Source organism: Drosophila kikkawai, chromosome 3R (assembly GCF_030179895.1).
Source record: "Drosophila kikkawai strain 14028-0561.14 chromosome 3R, DkikHiC1v2, whole genome shotgun sequence".
Lineage (NCBI taxonomy): Eukaryota > Metazoa > Arthropoda > Insecta > Diptera > Drosophilidae > Drosophila > Drosophila kikkawai.
Window position 1 is genome coordinate 11,182,636 of NC_091731.1, and position 15,225 is coordinate 11,197,860.

General features: G+C 42.9%; 3 protein-coding genes across 4 annotated transcripts; all 3 read right to left on the minus strand.

Annotated features, from left to right (window-relative positions):
- Positions 1 to 618: 618 nt before the first annotated feature.
- H (transcriptional corepressor hairless) lies at positions 619 to 7,594 on the minus strand. Of its 2 annotated transcripts, none has more exons than XM_017162060.3 (6): positions 7,415 to 7,594; positions 6,195 to 6,953; positions 5,936 to 6,109; positions 4,995 to 5,770; positions 3,352 to 4,930; positions 619 to 2,746 (listed from the first exon to the last, which is right to left on the minus strand). In XM_017162060.3, the coding sequence occupies exons 2-6, from the start codon at positions 6,904 to 6,906 to the stop codon at positions 2,718 to 2,720; spliced, it is 3,270 nt and encodes a 1,089-aa protein (XP_017017549.1). In that variant the 5' UTR covers positions 6,907 to 6,953; positions 7,415 to 7,594; the 3' UTR covers positions 619 to 2,717. The 2 variants fall into 2 exon arrangements, with proteins under 2 accessions (XP_017017549.1, XP_017017547.1); XM_017162058.3 differs by having other exon boundaries at positions 7,133 to 7,594.
- Positions 7,595 to 8,809: 1,215 nt separating this feature from the next.
- LOC108071250 (uncharacterized) lies at positions 8,810 to 9,385 on the minus strand. The gene has a single exon (XM_017161936.1). It carries the CDS (start codon positions 9,383 to 9,385, stop codon positions 8,810 to 8,812), a length of 576 nt encoding a protein of 191 aa, XP_017017425.1.
- An 843-nt stretch (positions 9,386 to 10,228) lies between these two features.
- LOC108071361 (uncharacterized) lies at positions 10,229 to 14,762 on the minus strand. Its single transcript, XM_017162103.3, has 5 exons — positions 14,478 to 14,762; positions 14,085 to 14,368; positions 12,951 to 14,024; positions 11,315 to 11,535; positions 10,229 to 11,242 (listed from the first exon to the last, which is right to left on the minus strand). The coding sequence occupies exons 1-5, from the start codon at positions 14,487 to 14,489 to the stop codon at positions 11,034 to 11,036; spliced, it is 1,800 nt and encodes a 599-aa protein (XP_017017592.1). The 5' UTR covers positions 14,490 to 14,762; the 3' UTR covers positions 10,229 to 11,033.
- Between the last annotated feature and the right edge of the window lie 463 nt (positions 14,763 to 15,225).

The following is a 15,225-nucleotide window of genomic DNA, read 5'->3' on the forward strand; positions in this document are numbered from 1 at the left end:
TTCCAAATTGAAATTAATACAATTCAATTCGATCGAATAATCCACTTGAAAACTGCAAGGGTATAGAAACATCGGCTTGTTAGGTAAACGTTAAAATAATTTAAAAGCGTTCTTTTATTTTAACTTAATAAAGTAAGGGTTTTTAAGTACATTTTATTTACGATACAATTCTAAGAAGTCTTGGTAGTTTTGTGAAATAATTACTCGTAGTAGTACTGACTCTTATGATCAGTTTGGGCTGTCATTATAGTCCTTTCAGTCTGCCGCCAGGATCTGTTTCAAGTCTTTTAGCGAGCCGTTGCCATTTGCAAACACCGATTATTTCATCGAAGTTTTCTTAAGACGCAACCCTTTCTAACAGTGGCTTTGGATCGATTTCATCAGTAGACTATATAGTTCGTATAGTGAATTCGTTCTCTAATCCCCTCCCTGGTAGCCACTGAGCTCTCATACATTCCTCTAGATATTACTTACTTTTTCTGGGGTTAAACAAGTTTATATATGCCCTTAACATACCACTTCAGGTACAGGATTATAGATTCCCACATTTCGCATTAAAAAACAAAAAAAATCACTTCCAAAATTTTCCATTTAAAACAAAGTAAAAACATTGAAAAGTTAGTTGTCATACATTTAGTGTAAGTTTTTTATTGACATCAAGTATTCAGTTTCAGTATATATATATATACCTATATAAAATATAGTTCTTTAAAATTAATTTTGTTTCCGCTACTTTACACGAATTTCAGCATCAAAAGATGCAGCATTACTCCATATATTTGAAACCCTCTCGATTACTTTATATATATTTCACTTGTTGCCAACATTTTTTTTCGGGTTTTGCCACACATTGTTGGACAATGCACATGGTACATGTGTTTAACATAGCAACTCTCGAAAGACGTCCGATATTTCAATTATAAACACTACGATTCAATAAAACAAAAACGTCGTACACAGTACCGTTATACAAGTAAAAATAAAATAATAGTCCCTAGGCGCCTAGCTAACTAATCAGTAGGTAGTAAAGACCGTATATGGAATTTTCATGGAAATTTTTCATTTTATTCGTTTGGGTTATGTTTTTTACGCTTGCTCAAAATTCTACCAGCTTTTCGGATCGATTTAAATCAGTAACCGAAAGTTACTTAACAATTTTATTTCCGAAATTAAAAGCCGCTAGGATTTTAAGCAAGCCATACGCTGCTTTTAACGGCGTAATTGTGCAAACCCTTATCGACCTCTTATGGAATCCTTTAGTTTTTAGTCTGTAAAATATACAGTATATTGTTAAAATCCTTTATAAAAATATTTATATTAAATATATTGTTTTTTCGTGTATCGGTTTACTTTGCTGTTGTTGTTGTTGTGTAAAAATACTGTATTTACAATTACAACTATTTTCTTACACATTAACATACTAGTAAATATAAATAGTCATTTGATTTTTATATAAATAATTTAGAAAATATGAGAAACCGCGTTTTGTTTTTGTCTTTTTGCGTTTAGGAATATGTTTTCGTTTTCGTTTTATTTGTATCAGTTTCAGTTGTACGAATTCCGGTTTGAATTTGTCTGTTTTAGGATTTTTCTTACATTCCCGTTGTTTTGTGTAAATATGTTTATTTTTGTACATTTTCAATTGTTTTTGATTGGGCGTCAGCACGGACAGTGAATGTGTATTAAGTAAAGTTATACATTCCGTAGAAAGTTGTGAAGGTTAACTTTAGATCGGTTAACGATTTAAACTTCAACTTCACAAATGATTTTTTGAAACAAAATATGTATATTTATTTTTATTTACTTGGCATAGAGCTAGTCAATGAATTTCAAAAACAAATAGCATGCAACTCATCAAAATTCTCTACTAAGAGTCTATTCATCTTGAACACATTCTTTGAATAAACTCGGAGTTTTTCATGTTCCAAAAAGTATTCGAAAATGTCTTGTGAAAAGTGAAAAATAGGATACGGAATCTGTATATAATCTACTCAATACACATTGCTGGCGATTTTGCCTTATTGGATCTAAATGTTTAGAATATCTGTTAATGTTTCCGTATCTATCGATCTGTTACAGCAAATTTGTTGTTAATTTATTCTTTTGTATCCCTAGTTTTCTTGTAATCTTTAAAGGCACGAGCTTTTTATAAAAATCTGTTCATGTAGTTTATTTTTTTAAATACACTTTAAAAAGTTAGATGCTGCGATCTATAACTTAGGGTTTCTTGTTTTTTTTTTTTCTAAAAAAATTCAGGTTCAGTCTGTTTCAAGGAAATGTTTTGATGAAAAAAACGTAACTCTTTTTGAGATTCTTCAAGACTTGCATTTTATACATCCTACAGAAAAATGCTGTAAATAGTTTTTTTTTCATTAGTTGGCATAGAATAAAGTTCCTTTGCATATTAAATATGTTAGTCAAAATTCCATTGTTTTTGTAGCTGATTTTATAGAAACGTATTGGAACGGCTAAAAAAAAACTTGGTTGAGTTTCTTTCTCGTAGTTTCCTTCTCTTTTTGTAGTTTTAATTTTGGGTCTTAGTCGAGAATCTAGGATAAGGATTAGGGCTAAAACAATTAGGTTAAAACTAAACTAGCAGCGAACTTATGAGATAATGTTACGTGTAGTTGAATGTCATCTTAAGCGCTACTAGTGCGATAATGTACTTAACTCAATGGTTGGCCCAGAAACTGGGGCAGCTGGGGCGTGTGTATGTCTCAGTGCTTTGACAGATTCAGTGGTAAGTCTGGAGAAAGAAGGAAGAAATCCAAATTATATAAAGGGTTTTTGTTTATATTTGATTATAGAGTGCTAATAAGGAATACCCTATCATAAAACCAATTCACACAATATCTAGCTATAACAAATCCCAAACGTTACTGCAAAGTTTTAATAGTTTTTATATAGAAAGAAATATCATAACCATTTAAAAACTCTATATTTAAATCAAACTAGAGATGATTCGAATAGGGGTAACTCTCCAGAAGGAACAACCTCGGCCAAGAGTTAAAGTTCTCTAGAATGATTCTTTCAAATAGTTACATTAAAAAGTACTCCAATTGATAATATTTGAAAGAATTTAGCATACTCCAAAACAAATTTGGAAATATTCGAATGCTAATTCGAGTAAACGCTATTTTTCATTATGCAAAGAGTAGAGAGAAAACCAAATATGTATGCTCTTCTTATTTACTTTACAGGTACAGTACATAAAGTACAAACCAAATACATTATTAAGCACTGTCTTCCTTCGAAAGTTTACTTTAATAGAGAACCGAAGAAACTATTATATATCTTGTTTTACCTTTTACGCTCTGATTCTGCGACAATAATATCTGATGTGTTGCTCACCTGAACTTTGTTCATTCCTTAGGCTACTAGTATGAAACATTGCGGAGGAGCTGGCGCCAGGAGCGGCCGCCAAGGAGGAGGCGGAAGCGCTCGAGCTGGTCGGCGAAGTGGAGGCGGTGCGATGACTGGACGCTGCAGACATTTGGTCGGTACTACTATCAGTCAGTTTTGGCGTGGCCATGTGAGCGGGCGAATGGTGGGTGGTGGTGGTCAGTGCAGCCGGGTGCGGATGCTGGTGGGGATGATGGGCCAGGTGCGGATGGGTGTGAGGACTGGAAGCGGGCTGCCCAAAGGCGGCGGCAGCAGCTGCAGCTGCCGCCACAGCGGCCGCTCCGTTGTAGGGAAATGTGTGATACGGCGACGGTGGCGACAGTCTCGCAGCAGCAGCAGCAGCAGTGGCCGCCGAGCTGCCGGCCTGCGGATGTGGAGACAGCAGAGGTGCCGCTCCTGCCTGATAGTGGTGCACCCAAAGAGGATGCCGCAGGGCCGCCAGCGTGGATATGTACGGGTGGTACAACGACGAGGGAATGTAGGCGGCTGCGGCCGCTGCTGCTGCCGCCGCTGCCGCTGCAGCTGCGCTTCCCGACGTTCCGGGTGCCGAGGTCGGACTGCCACCCGAACCGTTTCCGTTCATTTGAGGCGGCGGCGGATACATGTAGTAGTGGAGTGGTGAGCTGCGCTGCAGGTGCGACTGCTGTTGCTGCATATGCCTTCGGTCCGGTGGCGAGGCACTTCGGTCACCGGGCGAGGGACAACTGCTGCTGCTGGCAGAAGGCGAGGCAAACTCCCGACGAATCGAAGCAGTCTTCTTGGGCACTGTACGCGGCGTGGTGGCAGGCGAAGCTGGTGAGGATCGAGGCGGCGATAGATCTTGCGATGCCGAACTCGTTGTGGAAGGACGCCCTGTTCCCGCTCCAGCTCCCGCATAAGGATCTCTGTAGAAGGAGTGACCATAGTCCACGGGCAATGGTGACCCCGCAGTGTACGGTGGCGAACGCTTCTTGGCTCCAGCATGGGAGGGGGACTTTCCCCCGCCACCTCCATTGCTGCCGCTCACATCCGGTGACTTCGGAGAGCTCAGCAGGGCGCGTGGATAGCTCGAGGAGCTGTGCTGGTACAGGCTGTGGTGCGGGTGATGCACATTACTGATGATGGCGGCCGGGTGGTCGGCGCTCTTCTTAGCAGACGAGGAGGAGGAGGAGCTACTGCTGCCACTGCTCCCGCCCAACAGCGAGTGGATGCTGTAGGAGCTGTTAAGTCGAGTTGGTGGTGCGGATGCAGCGGCTGGCGATGTACTGGCGGCGCTGGAACCGGGGCTGGGACTGGGCTTACCTTGGGGCGGGGCCAGATTCATAGGCGCCGCCTTGCCAGTCGTTGATGATGTCGATGATTTTGCTCGGCTTCTCTTGCCACCCGCTCCGCTGCCGGTGCTTGCCCCCCCGCTGCCGTTATTTACGCAGCCGTTGTCCTCCAGCGACACCTTCTCGAACTCGCGAAGAATGCGTTTCCGGGGCGACACGTGCTGGTGGTGGTACTCGACTAGACGACTGGCTGGCGATGCCGACGAGGGGGGAGAGACCTAGGAAAATGGTAGATGTAATGGTCAGTAATGGTAGAAGAACTCTGGCTTTCGAGGATCTCACCTTGTGCGTCAACGAGTGACTTAAACTGCCGATGGTTCCGACACTGCCCCGCTCTGCTGTCGCTGTGGCTACCGCTGCTGCCGGTGTCTTGGACATTTGAACAAGGCGTGCTGGCACGCCATCAATTAGTTTTTGGATGATGTTGCTAAGCCTGGGCCGAGGTTTCGGTTTTGTTTTCCCGAGAACCGCCTTCATGTTGCCGTTCAGGTCACCGCTGCCACCACCATTCACGGCACTCGAACTGACCAATGCCGGATGCGCTGGCGTGACTTCCTCATCCTCGCTGGTGTTCATCTTCTCCACAGTCTCGTCTTTTGGTTGTGCCTCAACCTTTGGAGTGGGCACCGCTTCTCCTGACTCGTTCTCATTGCTTCCCTCCACCTTGGCTTCCTTTTTGGGCCCTGGAGCATCTTCCTTGTCTTTGATCGCTTCTGCTTGGTCATTTGTAATCTCATTTGCTAAGGCTTCCGGTGTGGTGCCACCTTCAACTGTCTCTGTCTCTGATACAGCTTCCGCTTTCAGCGTCTCGTCGCCATTTTCCACCTTGACGGATGCCTCGAAGATGGGCTGTTGCTCCTCGCTGGTAGACAGTGGCTCATGGGGTCGCCGCCGCCTGCGAGAGGCTGTTCGGAGCGCAGCCGTGGCCAGCGCACTATTTCTGGGGCGATGATAGTACAGCGACAGCTCCGTTGAGATGCCGCGTCGCGGTCTGGACTGTTTCCAGGGCTGGTCCCGCTGCCAGGGCGAGGATTGTATCGAGCTATTGTCATCCGAAACTGTAATGGGAAGTGGGGATATATTGAAAGTCTTTCAGAATAGGGAATAACCAATTTACTCCTGGAATATATTTGAATTCCATAGAGTACACTTTAATAATGGTTTTAAAGTTCGGGCAAGGGGACACCTAAAAACTGTTTATTCAGGAGACAGGATATACTTACAGCTCAGCGATGTGGAATTCTCGTTCTTTGGATACGTTGTGGTCACCGCCGACGTCGGAGTTACAGTGGCCGAGGTGGCAGCCGATGGCGGGCGAAAGGTTTTGCGCGTGACCGAGACCCAGCCGCTTTTATCGCCCTCCTTGGAGCGTGCCAGTTCCAATATGAACTTGCCATCTGTTGATTGGTGCACAATATTTGACAATAATTATATCATTCAGAGGAAATTTAGGGGGGGGGTGGAAAAAAGCTTAAGACTTGCCTTTGAAGAACTGCAAACGGCCGCCGTAGCCGCCCCAGCTGTTATTGCTGTTGCTGTGAGTCGATATCGGATGCCTGCCCATATCAAAGCCGCTGGAACTGGAGCTGGCGCTGGAGCTGATCCCGCTGCCCTTGCCGCTCTTCGCGGTCACTGTTACCGTTCCCGCTACCGCTGCCGAGCCTGTGGACGGCAGAGAACCAGCGGCTGCAGCGGCGGCGGCTGCAGCACCGCCTAAGGAACTGTAGTCGAGAACGCCGCCCAGGACATCGACGCTGGGTTTGGCGAGAGCTCCAACGCTTGTCGCGGCCACCGCAGCGGAGGCCGCCATACTGTTGCTGCTTCTTCTGGGTGTCTTGGCTGTGGGCGTGCTGGCATGCGGCAAAAAGCCATTTGAGGGGGTGGAGCTGGAGCTGGATGAGGGCGTCGGCGTCGTCGTCGTTAGCGTCTGCGTCCTGGTCGTCAGGGGCGGTGGCACGGGAAAGCTGCCGTTCAGACCATTTTTCAGTAGAAACTTTGCTGCCGCCTCTGCAATTATGCTGCAGTTTTTGTTGCTCTCGTTGCCGTTGTTGTTGCTGCTATTTGCGTTGCTGCTAGTGTTGTTGGTATTGTGGTTGTTGTTGTTGTTGCTGCTGCTGCTGCTGGAGTTGGAGTTTGAGTTGTTGCTCGTGCTGTTGCTGTTACTGTTAATGCTACTTTTATGCTCATCGGTCATTGTTGTCTGTTGCACTTGTTACGCTTGTGACGTCATTTAGACTGGGCCTTCAAAGAAAAACATTTCGGGTATAAATCCCTCGCACATTGCGCCCTCGATATTTTACTGTAATTCGCATTTCCAGTGTCTGTCTCAGGCAATTTAAATACGATTTTCATTGTTTTTGTTGTAAATTCCTCGCGCACAGTCCGCGGCCGGGACAAAACGCGTCGACGGCGTCGCTCACCAAAATATGCCAGCTCGGCACGGCGTCGTCTAGCACCATTTTCATGTTTTGGGCAGCAACCCAACCGAACCGAACCTTCCGTGTTCCGTTCCGTTCCTTTTATATTATTGCACACACATTCTTATTGCATTTGGGCCATCGCGCGATGCGATCTTTATGCGATTTCACAGACACACACAACACACACGGCTAGCTGCTGGAACTATGGCAGCGGGCGGAGGCAGGGCACAAAACGAAGTAGGAAAAGGAGGAGATAAAATGGAAAAAACGTTCTCCAATTACCGTCAGCAGATATCGGTATCCGATAGTACGCGTGCGAGGCGGTGGGCCGAGGGTGCCCGGGCGGGGTCAAAAACAGGTTGAGCAGCTCTCTTTTGAACCAATAAACTAATAAATAAATTTAAAAATTATCAACGAAAAACGCACTGCTCGGTGCGCACTGTGTGACCGTGAATTGAGAACGGGAAAATCCCAAAACGCCACTCCAATAAAAACAAAGAGTGGCCTCTCGCTGGCGTTTCGCTTGGCACTCGTTTTGCTCTCGTCGCTGCCAGTGTGACCCCCACTAAACGAAGCGAAAAAATTAAATCCATAAAATAACGAAGGTTTTTTTTACTTTATTCTACTGTAATTTTTTTAAAGATTTAATAAAAAACTAAGGTTTAATAACTAAAACTCTATTCAGTTATTTATATAGATTTTAAAATAAGTTTGTTTTCTGCCTCTTGGCGTGTAAATATAATTAAATAATAGTAATTCACCATCATTCGGTTTAAATTTTCATTTTTCTTTAAAATTAGGTTGTTTTTAAGAATGGAAAATAGATAAGTAGTGTCTTTATAACGAATTTTCAACATGTTCTACGTATTTTCTCTGATATGGACATATATATTTTTAATCTGTCTCCTTTTAACTACTTTTGTCAGGAAAATAAATATTTTAAATTCGATTTAGTAACGGTTATCCGGATTTTTACGGTTTCTAAATTATTTTCTAGAGATCTGTTTAATTAATAAAATGACTTTTTTGTAAATGGAGCTTCAGTTATTTTTATAGATGATTTCTAAAATACATCTTACATCATTTTTACGTCTTCTAAAGTCTTTTCTAGAGATCTCTTTAATTTCTACAAATTTTATGACTTATTTTTAGATTTATTCAAAGATAATTTCTAAAATACGTCTTACATAATTTGAATCATAATCTAAGGTAAATAATTTGAATAAACTTGAAAAGCAAAATAATATTTAAACTATTATTTATTTATAAATTCAAATGTTACAATATTCAAATTTACAAGGCGAATGAAATGTGGTCTTGTGGATGTCTTCGATTAACCAAGGATCGCTCTTGAAATAAAAACGTACGAGAATGGCTTTATATAATTACAAATAAATAACTTTCGTTGGTGGGACTAGGATTAATTACTTTTCGTTTTGATCTCAAACTTTCAATAAAAATTTTAAATATTTCAAAACTAATAAGCAAAATCTATATTTTACAGAAGCCTTTTAACTGCTTAAAACGTTATATTTTATTTTTAAAAGACTCAGCTTAGGCCGGGGATACCTAAGACATTAAATAATTTAATTGTATTTAAACAATTTGTTGTATTTGTCATGGATAAATTGTACAAAGGGATTGTTGTGAGATTGTAATGAACACATCAGCTTATTATTACTGAGATGAGAAGCCAAGGGCATTGGTGGAATTGGTGGCACCTTCGGGATCTGAGTTGATGTAGTCCCAAATCCACTGATAGTACTTAAGCAAATGCAGCACAACGTTCCCCAAATCGTATTCGGTGCCCGTGTCCTCGCTGAACCGCAGAACCGAAAGGGCGACTAGGAAGTGTAGCATATGAATCCCACTGCACACCATCGACGCCATTCCCTGGGAGTGCAGATGATTGTACTTGAAGTATGGGTGTAGGGGCTTCTGCAGCTGGTCGTTGGGCTTCTTAGTGGGTTTGATATATTTAAAGTCCGATTCGGCGTCAAATAGCATCAGCATCGAAGAGATCACATAGACGAAGCAGCTAATCAGCGAGCGCAGGACTTCCTTGGACATCGAAGGTTGGACACTTGTGCATAGATTCACACCGGCTATTAGATTTTCCACCCCGAAGATATAGAAGCACGCCAGGTAGCCGAAGTAAGGCAACTCCTGGAGCACCGGCAGAAAGTTTTTGTAAACCACATAGAATCCGGTCATGTTGAATCGCATCAAAACCATGTGGGCCACCACCTCCATCATGTAGAAAACGAAAAGCATCGAGCGGATTTCATTAATGAAGCGCATTTTGAAAGAGATTAATTGGGATTTTACATGACAGTAAAATCAATGCTATGATGTTGGTCTTGAAGTGATGTCTATTTTAAATATTTCCTTGAAACTTCGCCATATCAAATTTAAGTTTACATCTCCATCCTGATGATTTAACCATGTCCATGTCCATCCATGTAACCAAGACTAGTTACACTACTGCAGAGCTTTATTTTGTTGTTTTATTTCAAACGAATAAATTAATTAAATTTATGATAATTAATTATTGTTTAAAAGCAAACAAATAAAGATAACGTTCCTACATCCAAAAGAACCTTTCGGGATGCAGAATAAAATATTCACATTTCATTCAAAATCCCTAAAAAAAAGTATTTAAAAGTAATTTCACTTCCTACTATAAAAAATTGATAATTAATAATCAGGTTATTCCCTTGACGACTGAGATATCGCATTAGTTAGTGGATATCTTCAGCTGTTTTTATGTTTATTTATGTTTATGTTTACTATCGCTTTTCATCTTTTATTTAATTCAGTCATTCAGTCGTCAAGGGAATACCCAGAATATTTTTATTATTTCAAGCAACTTGTTTTGTGTCTACGGCAACGATTCGTGTGCAAAGGACGTACTTTTGTATAAAATAAAATCCCAAACAAAATTTTTAATCCCAACACACATTTGCAAACCCATTATTTTTCGTAGAATAAAATATTTATTTAGTAATTAGTCCGGAAGGTAAACATTAAGCGATAATATGGTATTTTATGATAAATTCCCTCACTTCATCTAGGTAAATACTTATGGTTTGCAAGTAAGTGTCTTTTATTATTGCGTATAATACTGTTTGCTTGTCGTTAATCGAATTACTTTTAATGGTGAGCTCGGGCGGGATAAAATATATATATTTAAGTAGCCTTTGCATGCGGAGGAATACAACCCTTCTTCTTCTGATTCTTAAATTTAAACACAACTCGTTTTCCGTTCCATTTGCAATCAAACTTCCCGTTCAGGAGTCCTCCAATGCAAAATATAATGTAAATCTTATGCGTCTATCATGTCGATTATCAGTTAGTTAGGTTAGTTTATGTATAGGCTATATTCGATTTGATATGGGCGAGAAGTCGTCGATTGCACGAGAATGGCTAAAGGCTAAATAATAGATATAAATGCTTAGTGGATAGATATTGCACAAAGTAATCGTAAGAGGGCACACACGAAATAATAAATTAAATTTAGTTTTGCTTTCCGTTTGCCAACATAATTTAAATATCACAGACGTTTTGCCAATTGTTTAACTAATTTGCCGTTTTGCTTGTTAATTTTGTTGCATGCCGAATCGGGAAACACAGAGTGGTGAGCGAGAATTAAATCGGACGGATCCAGCCGCAGGATCCAATACATACATATGCATATACCTAATTGTCAGTCAAATGTGAAGAAAATCAAGTCTTGCTCTTGCGTCGAGCGTGGCACATACATAATTGCTAAAAGGAAAACTGGAGCCAAGCCTACGAGGGTGAACTGCTATCATTGTTATCATCTATATGTGTGTCTGTCTGTGTGTGAGTACCAAGTGTTTTCGAACTTGTGGAAGAATCTGCAAGGAGATATTGCAGCCTAGTGCATATTGTCCACTCTGCCCGACGGCAGACCTAATGCAGCGCTCAGGTTGAGTCCTGGTGGAACACCAACTCCCACTCCAACGCCGACTCCCACTCCTGATCCCACATTGCCCTCGCTCTCGCTCTTCCACGAGGAGACGGGTATGTGGGGTGCGGGCAAGCAGTTGCGCAGCGTCTGCACGATCTGAATGGTGTCCATGAGGGCTGCAGAGGACGGATGGAGAAGCATTGTATGTACAATCACTGGCAATCGAAACCGGTTACTCTGGTACTTACTCTTCTGCAGACTCTCGCTCTGCTTGCCATAGGGCTTGCACATCGAGGGACGTATGTAGGTCTTCATCCGCGACATGTTCCGCATTAGCTCCGCAAAGATCCGCACAATTTTGTCCTGGCCCACGGCCGTGTGATCAATGCGGTTAGCATCGCCAGTGGCCCAAGCTCCATTGTGCAGCGCCAGTAGATCTTTGTTAGACTCTATCGAATCCAGATTGGAGCTAAACAAAACAAAAAAAAAAAAAAAAAAAAAATTATGGTGCAAATTAAAATGGATAAATATAAAATCAAAATTAAGCATTATTTTTGATTTTTATTTTTAACTTTTCGCTCAAAAATATTGATTATTCGCTGATTTAATTAGTTTAATTAAAAACAAGAAAGGAAGCTAACTTCGGCATCCCGAAGTTTGTATACCCTTGCAGTTAGCAATTGGAATATTAGGACAAGCCATTATGGATATATTAATAGAAACAAGAAAGGAAGTTAACTTCGGCACGCCGAAGTTTTTATACCCTTGCAGATTGGTTTTGATGTTTATAATATAGATTTAAATACTGAAAACACTCACAAAACAGAGTTTCACTACATTTTACTAATACCTATTATGTTTACAGTTTGACTGTTACAGTTTTACATTCCCAGCTTTACATTTTCTCTACATCTACCGATCGCTTCTATGGCAGCTATATGATATAGTTGTCAGATTTTTATGAAATTTATACGAAAATTCTAAAATAATAAAAGAAAGCTCCATATCTCAAAGTAGATAAAAATACGTTAAAAAACAACGAAGTTAAATTTTTTTTATCTATTAATTTCCTGATCGTTCCTATGGCAGCTATAAGATATAGTCCACCGATTTTCATAAAATGTATACCAAAATTCTGGAATAATATAAAATGGCTATGTGTCAAAAATGATGCAAAAATATTGAAAAACAGCCAAGATATAATTTTTTTTCTAAAAATTTATCGAACATTTGTATGGCAGCTATAGGATATAGTCGTCCGATTTCATTCAGATAGCTTTAAAACTGAGGGACTAGGCTATATCGACTTGGCACTTGATGCTGATCAAGAATATATATACTTTATAGGGTCGGAAAAGTCTCCTTCACTGCGTTGCAAACTACTGACTGAAATTATAATACCCAAGGGTATAAAAACTTGACCTATTGAAAATATCATAAGTCCACATGTAGGCTGAAAATATTCTATAATGATAAATCGGTTTTAAGAAATCGTGTTGACCAATGGGAAAAACGAGGTTTTAAGAAAATCTCAAAAGAAATAATCATTGCAAGAGAGTAAACTGCTCTGAAGAGCATTTCATCTTAGTGACATAACTTTGTAACGACATTGAATATCAAAAAATCCTTTTACAGTGGCGGAAAAAAGTCTACATACGACCTCCTTTTTTGATTTTACCCAATCCTAAAGCTTTTACAGGAAAAGTAATGATGCAGTTTTCTTTCTTTTTTAATGCTATCAGCTCATCTTTGAAGAATTGCTGAGCTGGGAACTGAAAGAGTGGCATTAGAAGGTATTAGGCTGCCTTGTCTAATCTAATTTAAATAATAATATACTTATTAATTATATACCCTTTATAATATTATAATATCGTCTACACTCACCGCAACGAGTCGGTCACGTTCTTGTGGGAAATCTGATCCAGCGAGGAATGTGAGGAAGACGAGGACGATGAGTGCGGCGACTGCGAGGGCGGTGGCAGCGCATGATGACCATGACCGTGGGCTTGCGGAACGCCTCCCGAGCTCCCTGCCGAGGCTGTGCTGGTGGCAGCCGTTGGCTGCTGGTTTGCGGCCACTGCGGCTGCCACTGCCTGCGACTGCATCAGACCTTGGATCTGCAGGTTGGCGGCCGCTGCCGCCACAGCCATGGGATCGAAGTGTTTGGGGTCCAGCTGGGCAAAGACACGTTGCTTCTCCAGTGGGCTGAGATTGCTGAGCTTTTCGAGGCTTTGCTGGGCGAGGACGCGGTTCTGCTGTTGGATTAATGCGGCAGTCAGCTGCTGTTGCTGGTGCTTGGCCTGCGCCTGGGCTTGTTGTTGCTGTTGTTGCTGCTGCTGCTGCTGCTGTTGTTGTTGCTGCTGCTGCTGTTGGTGGTGGGCAGCGGCGGCGCTAATCTGGGACAACTGAGTCTGGATACTGTTCTGTTGCTGCTTGGTGAGATGCTGCAATTGCGGGGGAACTGGCACCTGCGGCACCTTGGCGCCCGTCGACTTGGAAAGGTCGATCTCCACGTTACCCGAGCTAGAGCTGCTGGCGACGCTCGAAGCAGAGCCTGCAGCCGAGCTGCCTGGACCGGCTCCAGCCGTTCCACTGGGCGGCAGGTGGGGCAGACGCTGCAGGAACTCGGGCGTGCTGACGCCTGGATACTGCTGCTCCATGAACGGCATGGGCGAGATGCCCATGTGGTTCTTGTAGTAGCGGCAGGCGGGACTGGGGCATGACTGCACCACCTCGATGATGAACTCCTTCTCCATGCCGAACTGGTCCCGGCCGATGGTGTAGGACTCGATAACGGCCCGCACCGTGGCATCCACGCTCAGGTGGAGACCATGGGGTCCGGACATGTGCTTCAGCATTACAGCGTTGGCGAAGTGCTCGAAGGGCAGCACTATCTTGCCGTTGTCCCGCAGAATGAGCCGACCCTGGGAGTCCAGGGTCAAGCGGTTGGCCAGGACCCTGCAGGAAGGAGTGAGACTGAGACGGGAAGGACAAACGGAGCAGCTCTGCTCTACTTACTGCAGATAGGCGGCGCTGGGTAGCATGGCGTTGTCCTTGAGATCGCTGAAGCACTGCAGCAGCTCGGCGCTCGGATTCCAGCCCTTGTTCTGCAGATATAGCTGCAAGAGCATGTACAGCTTCTCCGTCACATAGCCCACGCCCGGCATTCCGGCGTTCGGCTGCGGCAGCAGCTCTGCGCCCGCCACGCCTCCACTGCCGCCGGGTCCCTTGGACAGAGCCGCCTTCATCGTCTCGGACAGATCCAATTTGTAGTTGTCTGGGTAGAAGTGCTTGACGTGATCCTGTAACGGGCGAACGATTAATCCACACTACTTTCGGTCACTGGGAATCGCGGGCCACAGACACAGACAGACACACCCCATCCACATCCCCCCGGCGCCACCCACTCACCAAATTGTTCATTTTCGGCTGGGGCTACGGACGTCTGGCTGCTGCTTCTTTGGCGGCATCTAATCGCCGCGGCGCCTACGGAGCATCGTGAAATCGAGAGGCTAACGGATGCTGGTGACTTCACCAGTCAGTTTGGGGGACGAGACTGGGTTAGCTGGCGGGCACAAAACTGGGGAAAAAAGTGTATGTGTCCGCCGTCTAATTGTGTTGTCCTTGCAAGGAAGTGGGGAGGGAGGCCAATAGTGTGACCGCCTTGCTAAGCGGGCGAATGTCCTAAAATAGGATAGGTTCGGGGGTCCATGTCTATGTGATTTGCAGTTTTTGTTATTTGTTATTGTTATTTTGTAATTTGTTAACGAAAAAGATGTAAAAATGTAATATTTAATTACAATTATGTGCTCTCTTGGTACCGTTAGACTTGAAAATGGAGTAATCCCTAGAATTGAAGGGGTTAGGCCAGAGCTGCCATCTGGATTGATTTAAAAGTGCTGCCACATGGATGGAAAGAGATGGAAAAGAATAATAATAATAGAATTTGAAATTGTTAATAACGGTAAATTTAACCCACGACTGGCTAGTGCTGACAATAAACCAACCATCTTCGTAATCTATTATTCTGGTAAAATAACCCGACTTTACTTAAACCACAGGAAACTATAATGGGCAAAAGTTTAATGCCGAAATGGCACATGAAATGCCAAAGAACCAAAACCGAAATATTTCCAAACTATTTAAAATCCGTTTAAAA